We start from the raw sequence: 16,435 nt of genomic DNA on the forward strand, positions 1-16,435 counted from the left end.
CCCAGGCTGGAGTGCAGTGGCGTGATCTCAGCTCACTGCAACCTCCGCCTCCCGGGTTCAAGCGATTCTCCTGCCTCAGCCTTCTGAGTAACTGGGATTATAAGTGCAAACCACCACGCTCAGCTAATATTTGTATTTTTAGTAGAGATGGGGTTTCACCATGTTGATCAGGCTGGTCTCAAACTCTTGACCTCGTGATCCACCCGCCTCGGCCTTCCAAAGTGCTGGGATTACAGGCATGAGCCACTTTGCCCAGCCAATATTTTCTTAATCTTAATAAAACTTTATGCAAAATGGAAGTTCATGCCTTGCCATCAATGTTTTCAAGCTGATAAAAATCTAAAATCTTCTCTCTTTAGGAGGAATATGATGCTTAATAAAAATTGAAATGTTTAACTTTTTCAAATTGACTCTCATTTAGCAAAGTTGTTAAAGCCTTTTAAAAAGCACCAAAGCGGGCAGTGTCTGCACTGTGCAATGGCCGAACAGGAAGCCGATGCCAGGCCTTCTGCTAGGTGGGACGAAAGAGCTTTCTCGATGGTGTGAAGCCTTCAGGCAGCATTTATTTTTTTCATTGGATGAACTTAATTGAATAGTTAGCATTTTATGGTGGCCCTGTGCATTTTTTGCTTTGCAACTTTAATATAGCACGTTATGAATGACATCATAGAATTTTAATTTTCCCTTTGGTGGTTCATTTCTGCCTCCCAAGATGAAACCAGAGATATAATTAAGGGCAGGAAACATAGGCGAGAAGGGGTTAAAGGAGAGGGTAAGCTGTTTGCAAATTAAATTCAGCGAGTTACGGGATTTCTCTACAGGCCTTTACTGTGTTTCATCATTGGATTAAGACATATTCCCAGTACGTTAATTAAGGTACAAGGGTATGAGGTTAGAAAAATAAGCAAGACCTCTCTGGGAATTGGCTTGACTGCCTTAGCAGTCATAATTTTCTATTTGTTAATAACATGGTTTTTTAGTGATCAGGAGTTTGAGATTTCTTGATTTTTCCCTCCCTAGATTTTCAAGTCAATTGGTATTATCATAACTGGCTTTTTAAGATGAATAGATTAAATATTTAAAGTGGCATAGATACACATACACCTTGATACATACATGAATTGTAAGTCCACAGATTATAATGGTCACTTGAAACTAAATCTAATATGTTCATTATCTTGAATGTGGTGATGGCTTCACAGGTATAAATACACATCTGGTAAAACCTATCAAATTCTACACTTTCAATTTGTGCAGTTTATTTTATATCAATTATACCTCAAGGATTTTTAGAAACTGATTTCTGTTTGTATTAGATAGACCACCGGTAGCCGCTCTCATCTATAAAGCATATTCAAGTACAAGTGAACACCCGCTAAAGGTTAACATGAATAAAGCAAATTTGTTTTAAGTGGAAGGAGAATTGTAAAAATCAAGTTAACAGTTTCCTGGCAACTGGCAAAATGATGTTATCTCTTCTGAATGGATGTCTATACTTCTCATTTAAGATGGCCAATACAGGTTCCTCTCTTACCTCAGACAAGGTCTAGCTTGTGAGAGTCTAACACGTGTTTAACTAAGAAATATAGCTCTCAATTTGGTCAAGGGACATGTTTCCTTTCTAAACAGCTTTCTGCTCCACATTGGACTGGTTCTGGTTGTGGCTGATGACTAGAAATGCACGACAATGCAGCAGCAGCCTGTGGCCTCCAGAAGGCCTTGAGAAGACAGGCCTGTTTTCATGGGATATTTTGAGATCATGAAACAAGGCTTTTCCAGACAGTGCCCTTTCCACTCATGAAAGTCCTCTGCATTCTACAAGCTGGCCTTTCACGGTTTTAATACTCTCCTGATGTTAAGGTTAGGACAAGCCAGATTTTGCTTCCGAAGATAGAGTCAAATAATGTTTTGGCATGGCAAGATTTATGATTCTTTTAATATGAGGAACATGAACTATGTCTTCTTTCTGGTTCTCCTTTTAGGCCAGTTCCTTCTGGTACCCTCTCTCTTCCCCCATCCGCACCCTTAGTGCCATTATCCCCTCTATTTTGGTGCAAGTGTGAGCAGAAGAGAGTAGAGAGTTAATACCCGAGTTTCCCTATGCAATAAAATACTGAGGAGCTGCTGCACTAGCTTTGTTACTCTTTCCTTCTCAAGCACTGGGTTCACCCACTTTCCCACATGGCCATTCTATCCAAGGGATGTGGTATGCTCCCTTGACACCTGGGTCTTCCTGGAGCCTTTCTTCTCAAATCGAAAGCCCTGCTATTTCCACCCTCCTCTTCTACAATCAATATTCTAAATAATGCATACTCTGCTTCTGTAAGGCACTTATATAATACATCTCTCCACAATGTTCTGGCCACATCATGATATTTCTCTCATGATTATTGGCACATTTAGTGGTATCTCCTGATTTGCAGAGGAGCAAATGGAAACTGTGATCTTAGATCACTTCCATCTGAGCAGATACCATCATGCTGGAATTTACAGAAATTGATTTGTAATATTACAGCTTAATGACAATACTTTTAATTAAAAGTATATTTGTTAGGGCCTTTCAAAAGGTACTTAGAGGCTTAGAAAGTTCACCTTCAATCCATGGAGGTAACTTTTTTTTAATTGAGTAACATAAGAGGTCTTGTGTGCCATCTATTGGAATACAGGAAAATAATCAGCTCAGGCCACATTTCCTGGAAATACACTTTTCCTCTTTGTGTTTCATTCACAGACAATGAAAATGTATTCATTGGCTTAAAGTAGCAGTGAATGATTATGCTGAGAGGAAAAACAGGCTTCACTTGCGTTATTTCAATTCCCTGTAAAATACCAACTTCTAATTTACATTGAACATAACTGTGTGCCAAGCCCTGTGCTGAATGATTTACAGGGCTTAATCTTCACAACACTAAGTAAATATGACTATCTCTAAGTCATAGATGACACAGCAAAAGTTTGGCTTAAGTAATTTACACAGAGTTTCATATAGCCAGTAAGTGGAAATCAGCACTCAAACCAAAGTGCATCCATATCCAAAACCCATGTTCTTTACCACTGTTATTCTGGATGTAGCTCATCTAAGTGAACACACAAGCCACCAATATATACTAGAAAAGAAACAGCAGCTTTTAAACATTTTCTTGGCTCACACAATCAGCTTTAAATGACAGTTCAAAAGTCACCTTCTCCAAAAAGGTTCATCCTTCCTTTATCTTTTCCCCATAACCATTCTTTATGCCACTGGTCCTTAGTCTTTAGAATGTTAGAATTAAAAAAGCCTTAGGGGCTGGGTGCAGTGGCTCACATCTATAATCCCAGCACTTTGGGAAGCTCAGGTGGGCAGATCACAAGGTTAGGAGTTGGAGACCAGTCTGGCCAACATAGTGAAACCCCGTCTCTAGTAAAAATACAAAAAATTAGCCAGGCATGGTGGTGTGCACCTGTAATCCCAGCTACTCAGGAGGCTGAGGCGGGAGAATCGCGTGAACCTGGGAGACAGAGGTTGCAGTGAGCCAAGATCATGCCACTGGACTCCCACTCAGGCAACAGTGCGAGACTTTGTCTCAAAAGAAAAAAAAGAGAGAGAGAGAGAAAGAACCAGATTCTAATGGGAAGATTTCAGGGAGTCTTGGATGCTGTTGGAAATACTGGTCTCTCATCTTCTCCTGCACTTGTTATGAAGCAGTTGTGACATGAGCAAATAAGAGTGAAGATGTCAGCCAGGCATGGTGGCTCATGCCTGTAATCCCAGCACTTTGAAAGGCCAAGGCAGGAGGATCACCTGAGCCCCGGAGTTTGAAGACAGCCTGGGCAATATGGCAAGACCTCATCTCTACAAAAAATTTAAAAATTATCTAGATATGATAGCACACACATGCAGTCCCAGATACTCAGGAGACTGAGGTGGAAGGATCGCTTGAGCCTGGGAAGTCAAGGCTGCAGTAAGCCCAGTATTCATGCCACTGCATTCCAACCTGGGCAACAGAGTAAGACCCTATCTAAAAATAAATAAATAAATAATCAGAGTGAAGATGTCAAATCCAATAAGCAACTGAATCTAAAAATGCTGACTAAACACTAACATGTCTTTCCCTTTGATCTCAATTTAATGAGCTAGTTAATTCCCTGTGTGCACACACTCTCTTCTCTCTCTCTTTCATTGATTTCTTTCTTTTTTTTTTTTTTTTTTTTTAGAAGGCCAGCTGACTCTTTATTGCTTTGGGAGCAGGGGGCTCAGGAGCTCTTGGTGGGGCGGGTCCGCTTCCTCTTCACCATCACAGGCTTCTGGCTGCGCAGGATGGCGCTGGCCCTGCGGATAGCTGCCATGCGCAGGTCGGGCCGGTACTTGTTCTTGCGTATCATGTGTCTGATGCTGCTGAGCGTGGCGCGAGCATTCTTGTTGATGGTGGTCCGCACGTAGGAGGTGGCAGGCTTCCGCTGGCCGGATCTCCGCTTCATGACCACCACCACGCCTTTGCCGTCGGCCGCCGGCTCCACGCCCACGGTCTTGCGGTGAATCAGCCCGTTGTAGCGGAAGGAGTTGCGGGCCTTCAGGTTATTGGGCTCGGTGCTGTAGGTCTGCTTGTTCCTCTTGATGAGGAAACTGGAGCAGTTCCGCACGACCATCCACTGCAGATGCGCAGACATGGCGGCGGCTCTCAGTGCAGCGACCCGGGGCGGAAAGAAAGCTCTTTCATTGATTTCAAGTAAAGTTCATAGCTATGTGAAATTGCATTATCGTGTATCCACCCTCTGTGCACTTGTGGGGTAGGATATTTTAAGGGCCACTTCCTTTATATTCAAAGCAGCTCATACTGCTCGTGGTCACTACCTGTTTGCTTTGAGAGTAGCTGGAACTTTCTAGAGATTCTTGACTGGATAGATCAAGGAGATTCAGCAGACACAGCAGGCAGAGGCCTCTGCCATCAGCAGCCCGTCTCAGAATGCCCATTGTTCCAGGTTAATGGGGTTGACCTGAGGAACTCCAGCCACGAAGAAGCCATCACAGCCCTGAGGCAGACCCCCCAGAAGGTGCGGCTGGTGGTGTATAGAGATGAGGCACACTACCGGGATGAGGAGAACTTGGAGGTTTTCCCTGTGGATCTGCAGAAGAAAGCTGGCCGCGGCCTGGGCCTAAGCATCGCTGGGAAACGGTAAAGCCGTCCTGTGCAAGTCAGGATCTGCCTTTTTGATCCAGAGCTCTGGGGACTGATGCCTGTGAACGCTGAAAGAGAAAGCTTGTAAACTAGCGATGGGATTTCTAAAACTAAGATATTTATGAATATTTGACAACATGGGTCATATTTCTGAGCAAGGTCTTACCCAAAAAATTGTCATATCAAGATAGAACTCCAGGCCTAGTCAACCCAGACTGTTACACTTTCATATAGAGTACAAACAGCAAGAAGTTTCTTTCACTTGGAATTACTAAGATCTGAGTTTTGCAGAGGTTAAAGTAACCATACCCAAGAAATAGCTAGTGTCAAGCAGATTTATCCCATGTTGGGTCAAGAACATTGCTTTGGTATGGAAATTAACGTGGAATATTGCTTTGTGTCATACTATGTTAATTTCACACTATGTTAAAACTAGTTGAGTAAACATAGTTAAGAGACAAACATAATTCTTCATGATGGTAGTTTTCTATTAAGAAAAATGTCCTGCTGGGCACAGTGCCATGTACCTATTGTCCCAGCTATATGGGAAGATCACTTGAGGCCAGGAGTTCAAGGCCATAGTGTGCTATGATCGTACCTGTGAATAGCCACTGCACTTGAGCCTCTTAGGAAACATCACAAGACCCCATCTGAAAATTTAAAAAAAAAAAAAAGAAAAGGAAAAAAGAAAGATGTCCCCAAAGTAATACTGTGCACCAAAAATATAGGTAGGTAGATGCTAATGGCCAGGCTGCTCTTTTGAAATATATGTTGCGTAGGCCAGGCATAGTGGCTCACGTCTGTATTCCCAACATTTTAGGAGCCTGAGGTGGGAGGATCACTTGAGGGGAGGAGTATAAGATCAATCTGGCAACATAGTAATACTTGTCTCTAAAAAAAAAATTTAAAAATAAAGAAAAATGAAGTCTATACTGCTTAACAGTAGTTTGTTCCAGGATAATATTACTAAGTTTCTCTTGCAGTGAATTGGAAAGGTAAGTAATAGCGTGAAGCGAAGTCTAGCTTCCATGGTTTACTGGCTTTTAGGTATCTAGTATGTATTAATCCCAACAGGGCTGTTGGGATTAATACATACCAGATATTTCCAGGTAATATCCTAATATGGCCTTAAAGTGTATCAACAATCTTGTTAAGGAAGAGATCAAGTTGGTTTTATACATGTTATGTTATATGCCCTCACAGACCTCTGGTGACTAGCCTAATGCTTTTGTCCTCAGGCCAAGCTGTTATTAAAATAAAAATATTAGCTACAATTTTTGAGTACAGATTTTGGGCCAAGTATTGTTCTGTCATAATCTCATTTTTTACTTCAGCACCATAAAACCATCACTCTGAAAATGTATTACCAGCAAAAAAAGCTGAGTCTCTTACATTTCTAAACAAAAACCAGCTCACATCTGAGTGCAGAGCAACTGACAGAGCCAGTGTTGAAGTTTGCTTTCTTGTTTTGACACATACGAGTGCCTGGGGCAATTTCATTTAGAGTAATGGTTTTTGCTTTTAGTGAACGTCAATATTTCAGGTTGAGTTTATAAGGCACATTTACATTCCTTAGCACAAACACTTGCAGTTTTGAGTGCAAACTCAATCTAAAGGATTTGATATTTAGTTCTCCAAAGTCACAATTTTCTTTGACTAACAATTCCATCACCAGGACTTTGTCTTTAAGATATACTTACAGGTATGCATTGCTTATTGTTCGCAATAAAGAATGGAAATCACCTGTATGTTCATCAGTAAGCTACCAGTAAGTGAAATTATGAAACATCATAGAATAGTATGTAGCCATTTAAAAGATGAGGACGCTCCAAGTGCCAATAAAGACAAATTGCCAAGGTATGGGGAAAAAAAAAAGAAAACAGAACTGGAGGAAAAAAGGAGTATATGTGTGTGTATCCTGTCACAAACACACATATGTATTATGCATGGAAATATTAGGTTGTGCCAATACTGCACTGCTGTATGGTATTAACAGAAATGGAAGCGGAGTGTTTATTTCTGACATCGTGAAAGGCGGAGCTGCAGACTTGGATGGGAGATTGATTCAGGGAGATCAGATCTTATCTGTGAATGGAGAGGACATGAGAAATGCCTCACAGGAGACAGTGGCCACCATCCTAAAGGTGAGTTGCTAGGATGCTTTTTACCCAGCTGGCAGAACTGACGTCCAGTGGGAACTGCTCCAGTCTAGCTTGATTATAAAATGGGTTGGATTATGGTAACTCTAGGTTTTACTAGAAATTTAATCTCTGATTATTTTAAATGAGCAGGAATAGCTTTAAAAGAAAGTTCTGTTATATTAACTAACAGAATTAAAGGGAACGTGCTTTGGGATTTCACAAGGAGGTTTTTCATACTTGTGAAAATTCTGAGTATTTATGGTTGTTCTCTAAACGCACAGAATTCATCCTCTCTCTAGTGCTATGCCTGTTCCTTTTATTACCCTTTTATAATATGTGGCTGTAGGGAGAGGTTCTGTTATGATATTTCAGAACATAAATGCTACTGCTTTACATTTCTGTTCTTTTCTTGCCTTTCCAAGTGTGCACAGGGGCTTGTGCAGCTAGAGATTGGAAGACTCCGAGCTGGTTCCTGGACCTCTGCAAGGAAGACATCACAGAACAGTCAGGTTGTCGATGGCTTCTCATCAGACTGACTCACTCTTCTGCCCTCATTGGGAGAAAGTTCCCCATTTAATAAATGATTGTTAGGAAACAATGTCTAATGTATAGCATATTCACAGCACCAAGTTTAGTGAATTTTCATGTGTTTGAAATAAAAATGAAAGGTGGGACAGAAACATTAATCCCTAGATTTTTCTCTCCCTTATTGCTTGCAAATGTTTTCTTAGAACCATTTTTCTCTCTCACTATTAGTTCTATATTGCCCATGCCCACATGTACACAGCTGTGTTTATTTAAAAAAAAAGGGGGGCAACATCTGGTGGCAATTTGACCCTCATTAGCACAACATTGTTCTATTCATTCAATTAAATATTGCTATAAAGTTAACTTGTGACTAGCCACTCACACATGCTGAGGGCAATTAATGACATATTCCTGGGAGAACCAAGTGTGGGGGTTTTTGCTGTGGGAGGGAAGCCTCAGTGGGTGATATTTTGTGGGTTAGCAAACATCTTATATTTATTTGCAAGGCTGATGTAAGTGCCATTTTTTTTTTTAGCAAAGTATATTTCACCATATTTTTTTGACAAAATCAAGATGGTAGAGTATGTGGTTAGTCCCATGTGGCACATAATGAGACTATAAAAACTTATATGTGACCCCTTAGTCTCCTCTCTGTGTTATGGATAGGCTGCCTTAGTTATGAGGTTAAAAGCATGACTTTTGGTCCCCTCCCTGGTTGCCTTACTTTTGAAGCCTCTCCAAGGCCTTTGTTCAGACGGTGCTCTGATCATACAGTTAGCACACAGGCACTTCTGGAAAGCTATTAGCTGCCTTCTGTTCCTCACTGGTGTTAGAAAATGAGTGAGGAAGATACCATCGTTCAGATAGGATTACAGACTAGCTGGCTTGTTTTAGGAAATCTTCAAAGCAGTCAAACGCAATAAACACCATATTGAGTTTGAAACCTTTTCTTTTTTTTCCATTTCTGGCTTACATAATGGGCAGCAAATATCTAAGCCACAGTGCTGCGGTAGGATTCCATGAGTGAATAGTTAGTGATGATACTGACCAGACTTATATCAACGAACAAAACAGTTGTGTAGCCAGGCTTCTTCCTTAATGGAAGACTCATCTTTGTTGAATTATTTCTTTAAAGCCTTTCTGTTGTATACAGAAGGTTAGAAAGAAGCTATTCAGAGGAATTTCCATTGAATCTCACTCCAAATGGAGTCTGGAGAAAAGAAGGAAAAGGCATCTCAAGGAAACTAGCATACATAAAGGCACAAAGAGGTAACAGGAGTTTGTGTGATATAAGAAAAGTTTGGACTGATCGATAGGTAAGGTAGTGGGTAGACCTGGATTTCTGTCATTCTTGAACAATGTATGCGAGCATCTTCAAAATTTTTTTTTTTCGAGGCAGAGTCTTACTCCTGTTGCCCAGGCTAGAGTGCAATGGCATGATCTCTGCTCACTGCAACCTCTGCTTCCTGGGTTCAAGTGAGTCTCCTGTTTCAGCTTCTCAAGTAACTGGGAAGGCGCCCACCACCACATCCGGCTAATTTTTGTATTCTTAGTAGAGACGGGGTTTCACCATGTTGGTCAGACTGGTCTCGAACTCCTGATCTCAGGTGATCCACCCTCCTTGGTCTCCCAAAGTGCTGGGATTACAGGCATGAGGTACTGCGCCTGGCTGCATCTTGATAATTTTTAAGTTCACACTCCAGTTAAAGAGAGAACTTCCAAATTTAAAAGCTATATCATTAAATGTCATATATATATATAAATATATATATATATATATATATATAATCACCACTTACCTGGTATATGAATGTGAGCTGTCATATTTCGGAAACCTGGGACAAAGTATCAAACACTTTGCCCTAATCTTCTTGCTTAGAACTTTAATTTCAGAGGGCAGAAGTTTAATTCAATTTTTAAAAACAGTAAATGTATCATCACCTGTGCTTAGAATTATGGGTGACATATAAGAGTTTGCCCTATTTGGCTAATTAGAAGAAGGCTGGTAGCCTTCTGTGAAAAGGAAATGTCTTCCTTTGATTTGCATGGCTTTGAAGGTCCCTTAAAAAAATAAAAATTAAAAAAAGAAAAGATTTAAAAAAAAGGAAATGTCGGCCGGGCGTGGTGGCTCACGCCTGTAATCCTAGCACTTTGGGAGGCCAAGGTAGGTGGATTACCTGAGGTCAGGAGTTCAAGACCAGCCTGGCCATTATGGTGAAACCCCATCTTTAAAAAAAAAAAAAAAAAGGAAATGTCTTCTCATCATCGAGTGTTGAGGACTGTGACCCTGGTGGGCAAAAACAAAATTCCATTGCCAAGCATTTTTGCATCCAGACCCATTGGAAAAATCAGGATCTTGTAGGAGCACAGAATTCTTTCTGAGCAGTTACAAAATAGGGAGATCAATGCCTTCTTTTGAGGGCTAAGTACAAGAGGCTGTTGATTTAATTCATAGAAAGTGAGTTCACTAAGAGAGAGATAACTTCTAGCTTTGGGGCCACCAAACGTCCTTCTTTTAAAAAAATGACTTTTCCCACCAACCGGGAAGAAATTTCCTTACTCCTCAGAGGAAAAAACACGTGCAAGATCTTTTCCTCAGGCAACTAAGGGAACATGGCCAGGCAAAGTGTATGTTTATAAAGATCTTGGAGCTGGGCTAGGTGGCACACGCCTGTAATCCCAGCACTTTGGAAGGTCAAAGTGGGCAGATTACTTGAGGGCAGGAATTCAAGACCAGCCTGGCCAAAGAGCCTGGTGAAACCCTGTCTCTATTAAAAATACAAAAATTATCCAGGCATGGTGCCAGGAACCTGTAAACCCAGCTGCTTGGGAGGCTAAAGTAGGAGAATCACTTGAACCTGGGAGGCGGAGGTTGCAGTGAGCTGAAATTGCACCACTGCACTAGAATAGCCTGGGCAACAGAGGGAGACTGCTTCTCAGAAAATACAATAGAGGTCTTGGCAAACACATAATTCTGAAAAAAAATTTTATTTTTTTTGAGATGGAGTCTTGCTCTATCACCCAGGCTGGAGTGCAATGGCACGATCTTCGCTCACTGCAACCTCCACCTCCCAGGTTCAAGCAATTCTCCTGCCTCAGCTTTCTGAGTAGCTGGGACTACAGGCATGCGCCACCACGCCAAGACTATTTTTGTATTTTTAGTAGACATGGAGTTTCACCATATTGGCCAGGCTGATCTCAAACTCCTGACCTCGGATGATCCACCCTTCTCGGCCTCCCAAAGTGCTGGGATTACAGTCATGAGCCACCATGCTCAGCTATTCTGAAAATTTTTTAAGGCAAAATTATAATATGCTGCACTGCCTCAGTTCTGAGTAGTTATCTATTACAGTACCATTTATTTAAATCATATCCTTTAAGGAAAAATATACACACACTCCTTTAAATGTATATAGCCACTGTGAAGTATACTCAGATCTGCAGCTTACTTTGAAATAAATTTAAAAAAAAAAGAGGCTGGGTGTGGTGGCTCACGCCTGTAATCCAAGCACTTTGGAGGCCAAGGCGGGTAGATCACCTGAGGTCGGGAGTTCAAGACCAGCCTGACCAACGTGGTGAAACCCCAACTCAAAAAAAAAAAAAAAAGATGAGTAACGAATGGATAAATGACAGCGATAAAGAAAATATAGAAAATATAGCAAAATACTAATTGTGAAATCTAGGTGCTACGTATATGATGTCTATTGTATAATTCTTTCAGCTTTTCTATGTATTTGAAATTTTTCATATTTTAGGAATTAAAATATTAAACAACTTTTATCATAGAGTTAAGAAAAATGGACCAAATTATAATTTATGAACTGATAACAGTGATCCTAGTCTTAGCTTAAAATTTTGATGAAGAATAATTTGGTAGAAAAAATTATTCATTATTTGCAATATTGTGGTCTACATCAGGAAGGCCCTTCGTTATGTATACAATTTTTGTTGAATAGGCACTAGACTTAAATGGCTACACAGTATTAACCTCAAATATTCATTTCAATGAATAAAGGGACAGGTAATGGAGTCTAACAGATTGGACTAAATTATTACTGATTCTAGGAAAATCTTTGAGAAAAAAATGTTATATATCCCTAAAACAGACCTTTTTCCCTTGAGATTTGGTGCTTTTTTCCCCACAATTGAGGGTTCTGTTTTGTCAGGTTTCTGCTCATGAAGGAAGGTCTTACTATACTTGTTTTAGCAAAATTGACCGTAACCCTAAATGAAATGTCCCCATTAGCTGACTATACATATATACATACACACACTATGTGGCAACCTAGGAAAATGGCTTTGATTTTATGTGGAGCAAGAACAGCTCAAAAGATTGTATGTTCTCCACCTTGGTGATTGAAACCCTGTTCAAAAGCACACATAGTGGTGAAAGCAGTGGAGGAAAGGGCTAAATGGGATTGGGTTGAGGTAGTAAGAGAGTAAGTGTGGGTGATTTTTGTTTTCTTTCTTGGCCTCTTCACAATTTTCTGTTAGATGATTATGGTGACATTGGCACGCCAGTGGATAAGTATGCATTTTTAGGGCTGAGGCAGTGTCTGCACACAGGTGATCCCTGGGTCTTTCTTTCAGGGCAGTCAGCAGAGCTCACACAGCAGCTGTCGTCCCTCCTTCGCTCCTGTCATCGCTGGCCTGCAAAACCTGGTTGGCACGAAAAGAGTTTCAGATCCTTCCCAGAAAAATGCAGGTATTACACGGACACACCCAGAGCAAAACTGTCCTGTTACCCCAATTTTTTTTTTTTAAATATGTTTTTTAAGAAACAGCCTTCTTTAATTTAAATGATTTTTAAATTTTTGAGCTAGGCCACTTAAGCTGAGCTTTCTGAAAGGCCTGTTCTGAAGGTACGAAAGCCATAGAGATTCCTTCAGTGGTGACCAGGCATGGTAGCTCACGCCTGCAATCCCAGCACTTTGGGAAGCCAAGGCAAGTGGGTCACCTGAGGTCAGGAGTTCGACACCAGCCTGGCCAGCATGGCGAAACCCCATCTCTACTAAAAAATACAAAACAATTAGCCGGGCATGGTGGCACACAACTGTAGTCCCAGCTACTCAGGAGGCTGAGGCAGGACAATTGCATGAATCTGGGGTCGGGGAGAGGTTGCAGTGAGCCGAGATCATGCCACTACACTACAGCCTGGGTGACAGAGCAAGACTCTGTCTAAATAAAAAAAAAAGAAAAGAAATTCCTTCAGTGGTACAAAACAAAGCACCTAAAAAACAGAAAAGCAGAAAGCTGGAATGCATCATAAAGTAAAATTATTTATAATGAGAAAATTAATAAATCATTTGCCACTAGAGGAAGGTTAGAGTGTGTATACCTTCTATGGGAAAATTGGGCCAGTTAAAAGAAAAAAAAATGTGTATACCCTCAGGGAAAGGGTGGGACAAGAGGTCCTTTTAAGTCTTTTGTTGAATGGAGGTTATCTTTGGTTAAGGTTAAAAAAAAAATGTACAATGAAACCTTCGTAATCCTAGCACTTTGGGGATCTGAGGTAGGCAGATCACCTGAGGTCAGAAGTTCGAGCCAGCCTGGCCAATGTGGTGAAACCTCTCCTCTACTAAAAATACAAAAATTAGCTGGGTGTGGTGGCCCATGCCTGTAATCCCAGCTACTCAGGAGGCTGAGGCAGGAGAATCGCTTGAACCCAAGAGGCAGAGATTGCAGTAAACCGAGATTATGCCACTGCACTCCAGCCTGGACTACAGAGCAAGACTCCATCTCAGAAAAAGAAAAAGAAAAAAAAAACCCACAAATGACTCATCCTTGAAGCATTTACTCATCATATTCCAGGCAGCTGCTGCTATAAAGTCCATCAACTTTTGTCAGACCAAATGATTACTGAAACCCATCAATCTCAAACAGAGAGCACTGCTTTACAATAGAGAACAGAGCGAGCTGGGTGCAGTGGCTCACAGCTGTAATCCCAGCACTTTGGTGGATCACTTGAGGTCAAGAGTTTAAGGCTCGCCTGGCCAACATGGTGAAACCCTGTCCCTACTAAAAATACAAAAATTAGCCAGGTGTGGTGGCAGGCAGGTGTCTGTAATCCCAGCTATTTGGAGGCAGAGGCAGAAGAATGGCTTGAATCTAGGAGGCAGAGGTTGCAGTGAGCTGAGATAGTGCCACTGCACTCCAGCCTAAGTGACAAAGCGAGACTCCATCTCAAAAAAAAAAGAAGAGAACATGGCCCCTGGTGACTTGGGTACCAGCTTGGATGCTGAGGAAGGGTATAATACCTGCTTTTTTTAGTGTCTGCTGTTGAAAGACCTAGAAAATGAAATCATTTCTCATGGGGCAATATTATATCCTAAATATATTATTTTTTAATATTAAAAAATTTATTGTGTTGCTTCTTTATTTATAGGCACAGATATGGAACCCAGGACTGTCGAGATAAACAGAGTAAGTCAGTTATTTTGCTATATATATTTTTCTGGTTTGTGTTGAATTTGCATTACATGTACATTTTCCCCAATAAAAGTTATTGGACTGTAAGTGTGCTCCTTCAAGTTATTGAGGTAAAAATATGGTCTATAGCCAGGTATGGTAACTCATGCCTATAATCCCAGCCCTATGGGAGGCCGAGGAGGGTGGATACCTGAGGCCAGGATTTGAGACCAGCCTGCTTAACATGGTGAAACCCTGCTTCTACTAAAAATACAAAAACTTAGCCAGGCCTGGTGGTGCATGCCTATAATCCCAGCTACTCAGGAGGCTGAGGCAGAATTGTTTGAACCCAGTTAGTGGAGGTTGCAGTGAACCGAGATTGTGCCATTGCACTCCAGCTTAGGCAACAAGAGCAAAACTCTGTCTCAAAAACAAAAAAACAAACAAACAAAAAAATATATATGTATGGTCTATATAACATTAAGAAATAGGCTTAGAAAAGTACAGTAGAATAGAGATGACCTCTATGAATTTTTTCGCAAATCTCATCCACTATAGTTTTATTTTTATTTATCTTTTTTTCAATCTTAGTCTTTTATCCTGCACATGTGAAGTTTTATAAAACAAAAATGGTATCATGTGAAACATATTAAATAAGTATTTTTGACAGGATATAGCATGATTTTTATAGACTATATAGTACTTACTCCATCATATGAATGTGATGTCAGTTTCTTAACCAGTTTTCTATTATTGAACAATTATCACATTTCTCAATTTTTGCTATCGCTTATGGTAAAAATCATTATATTTTTGCCCATATCATGGGTAATTTCCTCAGGATTAATTCTTAGTAATGAAATTTTTGGGCCGGGCATGGTGGTTCACGCCTATAATCCCAGCACTTTGGGAGGCCGAGGCGGGTGGATCACGAGGTCAAGAGATTGAGACCATCCTGGTCAACAAGGTGAAACCCCGTCTCTACTAAAAATACAAAAATTAGCTGGGCATGGTGGTGTGTGCCTGTAATCCCAGCTACTCGGGAGGCTGAGGCAGGAGAATTGCTTGAACCCAGAAGGCGGAGACTGCGGTGAGCCGAGATCGTGCCATTGCACTCCAGCCTGGGTAACAACAGCGAAACTCCATCTAAAAAAAAAAAAAGAAATGAAATTTTTGGTTCAAAAGGCAAGCTTGTTATTAGAGGCTTTTATATATGTTGCTAAATTGCCCTTTTGAGAAGATTGTATAAGATGTATTTTAGTTCATAAATTTGTCAAACCCTGATTTTCAGACTCCTGTATGATGATATTCAATGAAAGTAGACTCTTTTATTTTTTTCTTTTTGAGATGGAGTCTCACTGTATTGCCCAGGCTGGGATACAGTGGCACGATCTCAGCTCACTGCAACCTCCACCTCCCGGGTTCAAGTGATTCTCATGCCTCAGCTTCCTGAGTAGCTGAGACTACAGGCACACACCTCCACACCCAGCTAAGTTTTGTATTTTTCATTGAGACACAGTTTCACCATGTTGGCCTGGCTAGTCTCGAACTCCTGCCCTTGAGTGATCCGCCCACCTCAGCCTCTCGAAGTGCTGGGATTACAGGTGTGAGCCACTGGGCCCAGCTGAAAGTTAACTTTTATTTTGCTCACTTTGATTAGGAGTTCAAGAAGAAATATTGACCCTCTGGTAATCATGGTAATCTACTGCAGTAGAGTGATCTCCAGCATAGCTTACTTCTCTAGATTTAATGATACCTCTGTTTGAAGGCATTAGTCTGCTAGGTCTGCAATAACAAAACACCACAAACTGGGTGTCTTAAACAACAGCAATTTTGGCTGGGCACAGTGGCTCACACCTGTAATCCGAGCACTTTGGGAGGCTAAGGCAGGTGGATCACGAGGTAAAAGATCAAGACCATCCTGACCAACATGGTGAAACCCCATCTCTACTAAAAATACAAAGATTTTCTGGGCATGGTGGCATGCGCCTGTGGCCCCAGCTGCTCTGGAGGCTGAGGCGGGAGAATCGCTTGAACCCAAGAGGCAGAGGTTGCAATTAGCTGAGATCGTGCCACTGCGCTCCAGCCTGGCGACCAAGTGAGACTCTGTCTCAAAAAAAAAAGGAAATTTATTTTCTCACAGTTCTGAAGGCTAGATCCAAGATAAAGGTGCTGCAGGTTTGGTTTTTCCTGAAGCTTCTC

At 41.1% G+C, this 16,435-nt stretch overlaps 2 protein-coding genes across 31 annotated transcripts in view; one reads left to right on the top strand and one right to left on the bottom strand.

The window, feature by feature from the left end:
- The window catches only part of PATJ (PATJ crumbs cell polarity complex component), a 411,839-nt gene that overhangs the window by 361,490 nt on the left and 33,914 nt on the right, over positions 1–16,435 (top strand). For all 30 annotated transcript variants that reach the window (XM_078332015.1, XM_078332024.1, XM_078332028.1 and 27 more), the window contains 5 exons: positions 4,960–5,153; positions 7,153–7,300; positions 7,720–7,806; positions 12,416–12,530; positions 14,211–14,248. In XM_078332015.1, the coding sequence (XP_078188141.1) occupies positions 4,960–5,153; positions 7,153–7,300; positions 7,720–7,806; positions 12,416–12,530; positions 14,211–14,248 (582 nt within the window). The remainder of the gene's footprint in view (positions 1–4,959; positions 5,154–7,152; positions 7,301–7,719; positions 7,807–12,415; positions 12,531–14,210; positions 14,249–16,435) is intronic.
- Positions 4,164–4,670, bottom strand: LOC103794477 (large ribosomal subunit protein eL28). Its single transcript, XM_009001359.5, has one exon. The coding sequence runs from the start codon at positions 4,645–4,647 to the stop codon at positions 4,234–4,236; it is 414 nt and encodes a 137-aa protein (XP_008999607.1). The 5' UTR covers positions 4,648–4,670; the 3' UTR covers positions 4,164–4,233.

This window comes from Callithrix jacchus, chromosome 7, assembly GCF_049354715.1.
Source record: "Callithrix jacchus isolate 240 chromosome 7, calJac240_pri, whole genome shotgun sequence".
Classification (NCBI taxonomy): Eukaryota; Metazoa; Chordata; class Mammalia; order Primates; family Cebidae; genus Callithrix; species Callithrix jacchus.